The sequence below is a fragment of the Rhizophagus irregularis genome, chromosome 3, assembly GCF_026210795.1.
Source record: "Rhizophagus irregularis chromosome 3, complete sequence".
Lineage (NCBI taxonomy): Eukaryota > Fungi > Glomeromycota > Glomeromycetes > Glomerales > Glomeraceae > Rhizophagus > Rhizophagus irregularis.
Genome location: NC_089431.1, coordinates 5,679,154 through 5,692,133, shown reverse-complemented (window position 1 = coordinate 5,692,133; position 12,980 = coordinate 5,679,154). Strand labels below are relative to the sequence as shown.

Below are 12,980 nucleotides of genomic sequence, written 5' to 3'. Positions count from 1 at the left end.
TAATTTTGAATTCGCGTGTCTTGTCAGTAATTTCTAATCCATCAATCCATTTTGAGATTAATTCAGCAATGTTGAAATGTAATGAATCCTTGAATCAATAGCTTTTGATCCAATTTCTTTAGTCGCCTTCTGTTCTGGCTTGTTATTTGTATATAATCATGATCTAAATAAATTATCACGAATTGTTTAATTATTTTTTTTTTATACGTCAAATTATAAAATCTAATATAAGGGGAATATATTGTGTAAAGTATTCTTTAAAGCATTGAAATCATCTTTTGGATATCTTGAAGGATCTCTATATGAAACCAACGGTAGAGGGGGAATTACATGTAGTATAGGAATAATAATCTGTTGTTGAACATGATTGGTGCATCAATAAGCATAAGCGTGAGATAAAAGTGCATGATATAAAATGAATAAAAAAAGTACTTGATAAAAAGAAGAACCATTAAATAAATCAAATAGATAACCCAACAAAAAGGAATTCATTGATAATAAAATTTTGGGTAATAGCGTGGATTATCGTCAAAAATAACCAAATAACAAAATTGTACTGAGTTATATATTACTTTAATATGATATGATGATAATAAGGACTATTTTGTCTAAATGAGACGTATGTAAAATTCTGAAGGATGTATTACGAAAAGAAAATATTAATTAACCACATATTATGAAGAAAAAGTGAATTTTTGTATAAATGTTCATATTTGATTTTTGATTTTTTTTTTTAAAAAAAAAAAGAAAAATGGAATTTGTAATAATGTAAGAAAGAAATTTTGTAGTTTGAGACGTGAATGAAATTTTTTCTGAACGATACCCCATTTAAGAACTTGTTCCTAAACTTGAATATCATCAAATAAGGTGAATCAAAGCTTTTTTCTGTAATTGAATTAAAAACGATTAATTTAAATTTTTTCTGGTTCGTTGGAAAATAATTCTATATCAAAATTTGTAATTTCAAGAAAGATTCATCTTCAAACTTGTCTTATATACCTTATATATCCATTAAAATTTTGTTCCGTCCAAATTTTTATTTTCAAATAAAAGGATTATGTTGCGATTACAATTGTTTGTTTAACGTCCAGATTTTCTGAAAAGTTTTGGAACGGCCTAATCGTTGAGAACGAAATGATGAACTTGAAATCGATGATGTGATTATTTCTTAAAGACCAAGTTTATTGGCGGAGAATATAATATCCGAAATAGCGTATTCCTCCAATGAAAGACCCATTATAAATTTACCTAAAATGAAAATATTTTTGTGAAAAAAAAATGATTAAATATTTTATATTCAATATAAAAAGATAATATAGGTAATTTACTATTTTCGTACCTTTAAAAATCAATTATTTGAAAAGTTGCAGGTAAAATATCTGGCAATTTAAATATATGCCACTTCTCTTATAAAATTCTTCGCAAATAAGGAGAACGATATAATTTAAAATACCATATAAATACAAAACACTTTTACATATAGACCATTACTAATTTCAATAGTAATGTCATAATATTCTTTGTTGTTTAAAATTTAAATTTTTATCATCCATCATAACTTTCGTATTTTCAGAAAAATGAGAAAATGCCAAGCCTTAACAAAAGTGTGGGTCGTTATTATATTTATTTGGCCAAGGTTCTGATCGTCCGGACGGAAACTTGCCTGTTTTAAACAACTTCATGTGTTATGTGGAATTCACAAGATTTTACTGCAATAGCACGTGATAATTAAATTGTCGAGACGAAAAATAATTGTATCTAATTGTCTTGCATTTATTGAGATTGGATAGTTCTGAGAAAGCTAATATTTAAATTACTTGGTTCTTTTATTAACTTAACCTTTTTCCTTTTCTACCTCTGTCTCATCGGTTAATCATATGCTGAATTATCCATATATTTCGATCAAGTTAATTGTATATCGTAATTATCGTATGGCTTGATTTTTTTTTTTGCAACAATCTTATCGACCTTATATTGTTTAGAGAGATTCGCTATTAATTTTTTTAATGTAATTTAATTTTTAATAAATTCTAATAATAAGATTTTTTTCCCAGAGTTTAATTTATTTCCAAGTTTAATGACATAACCTTATGATCGTCCCCGTAAATGGTAAAGGTTATATATTACAAACATTTATTCAATTTGGATTTAAGCGATATCGCTAACTTTTTCCGATGTTATGATCAATAGCTTATTTTATTGATGAGATGATTATCTGTCTGAACAATTTACTTATATCGGATCGACGAAATAAATAATTAGTATGCACATTGCACAGTAAAGTATCTAATTTTTTTTTTTGTTTATAACTTTGCTGAATAAGCAAGTACAAAATTTGCATGTCTACATCACGCGGCAACACGTGTTTTGAAACTATAAAAATCCTCGTAGTTCATTTTTTTTTCTACGATACAAAGAAATTTTTTTTTCTTTATCATTAACCCAAAATTATAAATTTTTTTAAAAAAATAGACCTTTTCTTCTTTTTCTTTTCGTCATTTACGTGATGGCAGCGGAATCGCCAAAGTATAAATTTGTTACCGATAATATCGCTAAAGGTGATGAGTTATTAAGATATTTACATATCTTGGATACTTTAGCTTATGAATCTTTAACAGCACAAGTTAAATATTTTGAAGAGAAACCCCAAAATCAAGACCCTTCCAATATTCTTCATTTAAAACGGATTGCAATAAAAAAATATATGTGCTTTTTTGAAGTCAAAAAATCTTTATTAAAATCTTCTGATTTTATAGATATTAACAAATTTGAAATATCAAACAAAAATGAAGTATTTAAATTGATCATACATTCAAATATAACACATTTTTTAAATTTATTATTTACAAACCTTGATCCAACTTTACCGGATCTTCAAAAAGTAGATATCAATTCTTTCTTTAATTACATCGTACCACCAACTTTGATGAAACACGGGAAGGTCTGGGATTTATATCTTAATCTTAGAGTACAATTATATATTTCGAAACTTAATAAAAATCCACAAAAGAATTTATATAGAAATATGTTTCCAAAGATTATGGTTGAAGGTCCATCAAATTATAAGGAAAATTATATTAAAGTTCGTAATATTATTAAACGTTCTCCTGAAGATGCGGATAAGTTGATGAAAGAATTTAAATGGGAAAAATTTGTTGAAGAAATGTTTAAATATATTTATATTTTAGTTAATGAATTGGGGATGCCCTTATTACATAAATTCACTTCAATCACTTCAATCACTTCAATCAAGGCTTCACCTATATCATCAACTAGTTCTCCCAGGGTTGTTATTTTTAATGATGCATCAAAAAAAGTGGGTGATAGTAATGCAAAGAAACGTAGAATAGCTGATGATGAGGAGGATGATGATATATCGTCTGATAATTTAGACGATTATTCTTCTGCTTCAAAAAGAAGAAATATTTCACATCGTTAATGATAATTAATCAGTAGAGTTGAAATATCATAAATGATGAATTACATACTTTAAAGTATAATATTATCAAAACAAATGCAAATAATAATTAATAAAGGAAAAATTGTATTTAGAGATGCTCGCAAAAGTTAATGATGTTTTTTTATTGCTTTATCACACTAATACATTATATTTTTAAATTGAAACATAAAAACTTACAAGATAATATTTGAGTAACAATTAATTAAATATTTGGATTGTAGATTTCAAAATTCCAGCGAGTCCAGGATTATCGGATGAACGAATCACCGATATCATTACGTCTTAAGAAATATCGTGATAACGCCAATATTAACCATTTTATAAACTAACATTAAATAGAATTTAAATTGTGACGAAACAAAATAAAAAAATTGTTTCAAATTTAAATCCTTCGTCTAATCAAAGTGTAATAATATGTTTAATTCAAAAAATAATAAATCTGTTTATTTGTTTTAATCATGTAGTTTCACTTTTCACACCGTACATAACATCATCTGATAACGATAAACTCGGTTTGTTATAATAATTTTTGATTCAATAAGACTTTCCAACACGTGGAGGGTACCCTTGAAATAAAATTTCCCAAGTTCGTCATTAATGTAATCAAAAATGATAATAATTTTATAAGGACGATTTTTATCAAAATACCCAGTAGGAGAAAGCTCCACAAGTAAGAAGAAGCAATTGCTTCATAATTCCATAATTCTTATTATTCTATCGCTATTCATACTTCAAATTAAGAATTTGTTGAACATCCCATCGTGGAGAATATTTTTAATATGGGAAGTTTCGAAGTGATAAATGGTTGCACAAGTAATAATCTAGTAGTCTTGCAATCCGTGATAAAATTTTCCAAATCCAGGTTGTTTGTTTCTTAACTAAATAATCTCGAAGATGACTAAATATTCTTCAAAGAAAAGCTCACGACGCGATAAAAGCGATAAAAACTAAAGAATATTTATTTTCAAGTTAAATATTAACTAGAATAAGCTTATTAAATAATTGATATAACTGTTAAAATATAGCTTACTTTATGCTTCAAGTCCTTTTGTGCATATATAAGAATTTTTTTTAAAAAAATAAAGGAATAGAATCGATCATCTGAACGTATGAATTATAGGTCGTTATATGCAATTTCAGCCAATAAGGTTTATGACCATTTGTAATCACTTAAGTTTTCCATGATAAAAATTATCAATGTTGACTTGATGCTTTGATTCGTTACGTAAAAATATGTAATCCTGTTACACTACTCAACACGAAAATAATTATGCGTAAAAAATTACTTATGAATTATGGTGCGATAACTCATGCGAAAGAAATTAGAAATCACATGGAATGACATAATTTCGATATTTATTCATATCTAAATTCTTTTTTTGGTATTGTAGGTCTCCTCTAAGCAACTCCTTTAAGCAAATGAAAAAAGAGAATATCAGTATTAACTTTGATCGAGTATTCAACCATTTGGCGTTCTGTATATGAAATACTGAAAAAATATCAAACTTTTTAAGGATAATTTTTCTAAACTAGCGTTAACTTTGAGGGAGTCTTCATGGTTAGGTTGGTAATAACCCTAGCTCCCAACACCCCTTTTTAATAATTATGCTACAACATTTGATCTATTTTTTTTTGGATGGTGAACAAGGTCTGAATTGGGACATAAAATGTATGAAGTAAGTAAGTAGAAATATTATTATCCATTTTTTTTTTTATTAAAAATGAATAAGATTTTAAATGGTTACACTTATAAATGTTTGATTATTAGCTTTACAAAAATATATTAGGCGTCCAATTTGAATTTTGCAATATGGGAATGCATTAAGGGAATTTTTGTTGTCAAGGAAGCATATAATATTACAACCTCAAAATCAATACCGTTTGGTGGGCAATGTAAGATTAAAAGAAAATATACAAGTGGTAACTTTTTGATCAGTTCTCGTTATCGGAAATCACATGCTTTTTAACTATTGAGATGTTAATTGTCGATGAACAAACAAAAATATTGGGGACGTTTATCGGATATTATATGTAGTATTATGTAGTATTGTTTTTTGTTAAGTTTACTGATTTTTACTTTTTACTTTAGTACAGTATTTAAAAATAATTGGTGAGGGTTATCCGTTCCTCGAGTTTAGTTATAATTGCGTCGAGAGACTGTCGAAAGTTTATACTAGCTAGATACAATCCTTTCATGAAGTCAATATAAATATACATTCTTAAATTATCTTATATGGAAACTACCTTATTATTTCACTGTCGATAAGAACGCAAAAGGTGCTTGTATGAATTTGGAGATGAGGCGTGGGATTATTAACATTGCGTCAAGGTTTTTTTAATATTGCATGTGGTGAGTAATTAACCATTTATGGTTTAGAATTTTTATTAGTACGAAAATGGTTGTATTTAAATAACATCGCTTTCAAATTTTTTTTTTTTGAAATAAATACGAAATTTTTATGAATTAATATTGACACAAACATTACACATATCACTTTCCCTTATGGCTATCCTACGTACAGTACCTATTGTAGCTTTATTATATATACTGTATGATATTGTAAAAAAATTAGTAAGATTCTTAAACGATGCTAAGACTTGTTTTTACAACAATAAAATTAGTGTAAGTCTAAAGAAAATTTTCTGTAATTGCAAACAATGTTCTCACATCCAATAAACGTTTTAAAATTCTCGTACCTCGACTTTAATGCGTTCCTATCGGACGCAAAATTTACTTCTCGGACGATTCTTCGCCAAATTCTTTTTTGCGAGTAAATCGGCGTTGTGGAATATCAATATATCATGTTAACCTCGATAGAATTTTCAAAACCTTAAAATATATAAAATATAACCTTTTAAAGAAATCAAATGGGTTGATTGACAATATCGCGTTATTTGTACAGCTGTCTAAGAATATATAAAGAAGGGTCTAATTTTTCAATTTTTTGAAAAAAGATATAAAGTACTTTTCCACGCCAGCCTTTTTTTTAAAACATAACTAAGAAAATCCCTGCGAAATTTAAATTTACGAAAGCATTTTGCTACTTAGATAGTTACACCATTTAGCCACTTTGAGGGATATCTATACTCCCCTGTATAATTAATTACACCAAAGTAACACATTAAATTCGGTATTTTTACAATATAAATTTAGAAAAACGCCCACTACATGATGCGAAGAATTTGTAAGAAAAAAATAAAAAAAATTTTCAAAATTTTTTATTTTATTTATCGTTACAAATAAATAATTTTATTTTGTAAAAAGATCTTTAAAAAATTGTTTGTTTTCTACGATTTACTCAATCCTTATACTACTTAAACTATTCTAAAGGACTTTTTCGTTAATAAAAAAAAAGTAATATTTTTAATCTCTAATTTATCAATTAACTTATCAAAAAAATAAAATAAAAACTTTTTGCTTTTAAATATTAACAAAAGATACCTAGCTTAATGTAGTTGAATTCTAAATTGACCGGGACGAAATAAAGAAACAACAGGATAAAGTTTTGTTGGTAAGTTTTTCCATGCAGAAACTGGCGGATATCTTCTCCCATTAATAGAAAATGCACATGACCTTTCATTCATATTTAAGTGTACAGTAATTATATCACCCTCACCAAATGGTGGACAATAACCAATTGTTTCTATAAAATTATTATAACAACTACCATTTGATCCTAAAACCCATGCATTTGCTTGAACCCCTGCCCATTTTTCATAATCAACATTAACAGCTTCACAAATTCCTATCCATGAATTGGCACAATATTTTTCAATAATAATGTTCCATTCGTATATACCAGTATCGCTAAAACCGAATTTAGACCTCACAGTTTGACAACCATATACACAGTTAGCAGCGCAAACAACGCAACCATTATCTTTGATAACAAGGTTCGACCCACATGCTGTCTCATCCCAAACAAGGATAGCTTTATTACAACCTCTAAATCTAATTAATTTATTGTAATTTGATTTTGCGTGGTATCTAAATGCATCATATAATACTTGCATAGGAATAATGTTTAAAGGTTCAATAATATTAGCCAAAACATTACCATGAATAAGTTTAAAATCAATATACTTAATTAAAGGATTTAATTCTTCAATAATTTGTTGTCGATAAATATTAAAATCATCAATTTCCATATAACTATGAGTTGTAACATCTTCCTTGTTTATATCTGGTAAAACCGTTTCAATAATTTCTACCGCATTATCAGATACTTTTTTTGCTGCCATAATTACACTATATCTAAATACATTGTATTCTGATGTCATAAATAATATTTCATTTTCGTACGTAAATGATAAAACATGAAGAAGTGCTGAGAAAGATAATCTACCAATTGCAATAGAATTTAAAGGAATCAATGCTACAGATTCTGTCAATAAACTAAGTAATTCATTATCTACTAAAGTAGGTAATTTTACAACGGTTTTTGATAATAATTCAGGGGATAAATTCTTTTTTTCTGAAATAATTTTAATAGATTCTAAAAGAAGTTTTTGAAGTTCTGTTAATTGAAAATAATCTGCTGCTAAATAAGCTTCAATAATATTATCTTTATTAAAAGATTCTTCATCAATTGATCCAGTATATAAATATTCTATAATTAATTTAATTTCATTAGAATCAATTTGTGGAAAAGTAATTTGTCTTTCATAACTTTCTTTCATTCCATTATAAAGTAATTTATCTAATACTTCACATCTTGCGGCTAAGATTGATCTAATTCCATAAATTTTTTTTCCATCTTGACATAAAATTTCAATATCACTATATTTTGGATTATTAATTAATAATTTTAAATCATTTTCTAACGAATTTCCTCTAGTCATTTTTTTTTACCGTAATTTTTTTTTAAAAAGTAAATGAAAGTAAAATGCGTACAAAAATTAATATATGTGTAATTTTGCATGTACATTATTCCATAAATGGTAAATAAAGATCGTTACATTTTTCTAGGCCCCGCTCCTAAATTTAGTTGCTTCAATTGTGTAACATTAACTTGGGCGGTAAATAACGGCGCTTGAAAACTTATTTTAGAATGATTACTATAAATATTAATCTATGACACAATTACGATTTTTCTAGATCAAATTTTTAAAAATTCTTTTAAAAAGTTCATTTTTATTTAGTAAATTGTGTTAATGAAAATTAAATAAACAATTGTTATACGAAGAAAAAAAAAATTAAGGACATATAAAAAATGCAAAATCATTTTTTTAAAAAAAAATGGGATAAAAAAAAGAAAGAAAAATATTGAGTGTTGATGCGAACGTAAGGTCGATGTCCAGATTTAAGAATCCTCGGATAATTAGTATTTGTCATGATGTCATAATTCCGGTCAAATTTTATAATTTTAGCCGGAGTTGAATTCATGTAAATCATATGATGCTACGGATCTACTTCCCAAAAAAATCGAACCCAATGACACAATCCTAAATAAGATACCGCATTAGGGTGAGATAAACCTAAATGAATTACAATTATTACTTAGTACATTTTAATAAAAACCCTAAAGTAGTGTAATTATTTTGTTATTACAATATACCGTAGTTGCTAAAAATAAGCGTTTAAGTAATATGAATTATATTATAAATGAACAATTACAAATATTGATTGTGCGCAGATAATCTATTAACAAAAATTTATTGTGATTCTGTTTTCTGATTACTAATTATGAGTTGCGTCTCATTGGAATTTTACATTTTCAGGGTCTCAATAAATTTTTTTTACGAATTATATTACTGAACATATTAAGTTGTAAATAGAAATATTAAATAAAAACATTATTATTATTATTTTTTTTTTGTTAAATATTTGTAAAACATTAAAATATTTTATGAAACGTAACATTATATAAAATTGTACAATTAAAAAATAGTCAATTATTTTTATCATACCTTACGATTTTTGAATCTCTTTGAATATTTTCGTAATGAATTATGTTGAGTTTTTCAAACAATGCAAATAGTTGGATCCGAAATCGACCAGGTTAACTTATAGAAATAGCGGATAAAGCTTTGCTGGTAAGTTTTCCACGTCAAAACTGTAGATGTCTTTTTCCGTTGACGGAATATGTACATGCTCTTTAGATGTACGGTAATTGCATCACATTTTCCGAATGATGCCGATCGTCCGATCGCTTCAATAAAATTATAACAACTACAGTCCCTAAGCCCTATAACAAATTTTATCCGTTATTTCTGTAAAAACTCCGTAAAAATGAGCCTTTCACGGACCCATTCACGGAAGATGTAAATAATTCGATAAATTTGGGATATAAGGTTATTAATTCCGGAAATATGAGCCTTTTACGGAAAAAAGACGGAATATAAAAAAAAAAGGGATCGACAATGATTCAAATCACGTGATTCGAAGCGACAGATTTTAATTTTTTATACGAGTTAAAGATATTTTAATATTTTTTTTTTTCAAGATAAAAAAATGAGCAGAACCGACTCCTAATTGACTCAAAAAACATCAGATTTCTTTTTGTTGGAACTAATAGTTCCGATAAAGAGATAAACTGAAATTCACTGTGTATACAGTATATGAGTTTGGTACGAAATCCCGAAGCTCAGAATCCCGATGGTATAATAAGATTAATATCCCGATATCAAAATCTGAAAAATCAAAATACCGAAATGTTATAATCTAAGCCAAGCTCGAAATTCAAAATACCGAAATGATTTAGAAAGAAAATCAGTATTATTGGGTGTCGGGATTATAATTATTATATGACATTTTGGGATTAAGATTTTGTCAGGATTTTGAGTGTCGGAATTTAGAATGTCGGGATATTGTACCATCGAGATTCCGAGCTTCGGGATTTTGGACGGATCCCGTATATATCTAATAGATATTAATTTATTTATTTTACGTAAAGCAGGTATGTATAAAATGCTGAATAAATTAAAATAGATATATTAAATGTCACATCAAGCGTGATTTCAATTTATAAACTACACCATTATTTCCCGTTGAGTTAATCCTTTAACGGATTTTCCGTAAAATGAGTGTCCTAAAAATAACGCAATATGTAAACAAAAATTTCCCATGATCCACGCCGAATTCCTAAACTACTAACATATCAGAGTTATTAAGGACAGACTTCAGTATTCATTTAATTACTCATTTAAATTTGAATACTTTCTTTAGTAATGCTATCCTATCAAAATTATCTGTTGAATATATTGCAACAAGTACAAAATGATCTGCAAACTTTATTCTTTTAGCAAGTTATTACGCAAATATGTTTAAAGATTGTGAAAGAATTTTTCAATAAGCGTACGACAAAGATCAACTTAAAGAGAATTTTTTCGTTTTTTCCAATTTTTGTGATAAGTTAAATAAAAAGCCAATCAAAAGCGAGAATTTATAACAATGTGATTAAAAGTTTAATAGAGCATATTTTGTATGTGACAAGCATAACACAGTTTCTTTTTTTTTTGATTTTAAAAATGCAAATTGTTTATAGTGCAAATTATAAAATAGTGAATTTGATAAATTATAAATAAAACATAAAACATATTACTGTATATAATTAATAGTGAAATTTCCTTCCTAATTAATAGTAGATGAATATACTTTATAAAGAACCATTATCCTTAGCAATTCGGACTAAATACTATACTATAATTTTGTAAAAACTTCATAATAAAATTTTATTGCCACCTAAATTTAAATTTTATTATATAAATGTCGACGTATCTTGTAATTATAAATTTTTTTTACGAAAATCTTACCATGATCGGCTCGTATAAACAGCTTTTCTATGATAAATAGATGGCTCAGTTATGTTCCATTCCATATCTTCAAATGCTTCACTATACTCGATCCAAGAATTGAATTTCTCATATAAAGTGTAAGCATTAGGTCGACTTCTAACATCAGAATTCCAACAATTACGCATTAAATTTACAAAACAACGTGGAATTCCATCTTCTTGATAAACTTTTGGTCTAAGTCCATTAGAAATTTGTTTGGCTAATTTAGTATCATGGGCTCGATAATAGAAAGGAGCTTTGTTAGTTGAAATATGATACATAATCATTCCAAAACTATAAATGTCAGCTTTTTTGCTATATGGAAATCCTTCAAAGATTTCTGGAGCAATAAAAGGTATTACGCCATTAAAACAATTATTTGTTATCACGGTTTCTTCAAATCTACAAAATCCCAGATCACCAAGAAATGCGATATCCGATTCATCGGTATAATCAATCATTACATTACCGCTATGCAAATCTCCGTGAATTAGGTTTTGACTATGAAGTGTATGGAGCCCATAGGAAATGTCTCGAAGAATATATAATTTTTCCATCCAATAAATTTCTTGCCAATTATAAGTTAGATGATTAATCAAAGAAGTATGTGAATAGTATTCCATAACAATACCGTAATGCTCATTGTCGTAATCATATGTAGCACCATAATAATGAACGATATTTGATGGAAATTCGTTCTCTTCGGAAAATTTTCTTACCATCTTGTAAATATTTGTAAACTTAAATAAAATAAAATATTAGGATTTTTTTAATAATAATAATATCTTCAAAAATGTTACTTTACCTCTTTTAAAAAATCTTTATTATTATGAAAGAATTTTACTGCGACAACATAATTAAAATGACTTCTATTCCAAGCTCTACCAACATCACTTGCATCCATAGGTAAACCGTCAAGCCATTTAGCTTTATAAACTGTTCCAAATCCTCCTTCATCCAATGTTTCTAAAATTCTTAACTGAGAGAATTCTATCCATTCAAGAAAATCCCTATCATCTTTCGCATGGCTTTGTGATGCAATAATCATATCATCTACATTTTTATATCCGCTGTCAAAATTATTATGACGTTCATATTTAGTACATTTTGTACATGGAATCGTTTTGGTTTTAAAATTGCATACTCCACAAGTGTAAGAATATCTGAGTCGTCCCATAATATAATTGAAAGAGTGAAAGTTAAATGACAGTAAACTACCATATTTATATAAAAATTTTAATATTATAAAGTTCCCATTATTGTTTCCATATTTGGTAAGTAATATGTTAAAATGATCTAATCTTACATATGATCCATTCGGAATACAGATTATAATTCCCCTGTTTTCAATGTGAATCTTAAAATCTATTATTCCAATAAGTAATTAGTATTACTAAAAATATCAACTCATTTAAAAAAAAGATTCAGCCACAGCTTAATTTTAAAAAAGATGGGCGTGAAATTGCAAAACTTTTTACAAAGATTTTTTATAGTGTAATAATTTGCATTATGGCATTTTTAATCAAATGAATCAAATTTAGTAAGAGAATATTTACTATGAAATATTTATTTTTTAACATTACTAATACTATTTACGATGAATTTTTTTAGTACATTGTATTTTTATTATGTTTATTATTATATATTTTTTTTAAAAAAAATCAACACGGACCAAATCACATTACGTGAGGACCTTTGATTGGATGAAAATTTTGAGCGAAAAATTTTTTTATTTCTATATAAA

The 12,980-nt window shown here is 26.9% G+C and overlaps 3 protein-coding genes across 3 annotated transcripts; 1 reads left to right on the top strand and 2 right to left on the bottom strand.

Annotated features, from left to right (window-relative positions):
- Positions 1–2,408: 2,408 nt before the first annotated feature.
- On the top strand, positions 2,409–3,566 carry OCT59_021364 (uncharacterized protein). The gene has a single exon (XM_025313010.2). The coding sequence runs from the start codon at positions 2,507–2,509 to the stop codon at positions 3,437–3,439; it is 933 nt and encodes a 310-aa protein (XP_025188238.2). The 5' UTR covers positions 2,409–2,506; the 3' UTR covers positions 3,440–3,566.
- A 3,124-nt stretch (positions 3,567–6,690) lies between these two features.
- On the bottom strand, positions 6,691–8,302 carry OCT59_021363 (uncharacterized protein; the record flags this gene model as incomplete). Its single annotated transcript, XM_025313011.2, has 1 exon — positions 6,691–8,302. One exon carries the CDS (start codon positions 8,300–8,302, stop codon positions 6,908–6,910), a length of 1,395 nt encoding a protein of 464 aa, XP_025188239.2. The 3' UTR covers positions 6,691–6,907.
- Positions 8,303–10,839: 2,537 nt separating this feature from the next.
- OCT59_021362 (uncharacterized protein) lies at positions 10,840–12,430 on the bottom strand. Its single transcript, XM_066149823.1, has 3 exons — positions 12,042–12,430; positions 11,216–11,976; positions 10,840–11,144 (listed from the first exon to the last, which is right to left on the bottom strand). The coding sequence occupies exons 1-3, from the start codon at positions 12,411–12,413 to the stop codon at positions 11,135–11,137; spliced, it is 1,143 nt and encodes a 380-aa protein (XP_065990690.1). The 5' UTR covers positions 12,414–12,430; the 3' UTR covers positions 10,840–11,134.
- Between the last annotated feature and the right edge of the window lie 550 nt (positions 12,431–12,980).

Coding starts and splice junctions, on each gene's coding strand:
- OCT59_021364 (XM_025313010.2), top strand. CDS start 2,507: ATGGCAGCGGAATCGCCAAAGTATAAATTTGTTACCGATAATATCGCT.
- OCT59_021362 (XM_066149823.1), bottom strand. CDS start 12,413: ATGGGACGACTCAGATATTCTTACACTTGTGGAGTATGCAATTTTAAA. Junction 11,977..12,041: donor ATAAAGATTTTTTAAAAGAG/GTAAAGTAACAT, acceptor ATTTTATTTAAG/TTTACAAATATTTACAAGAT.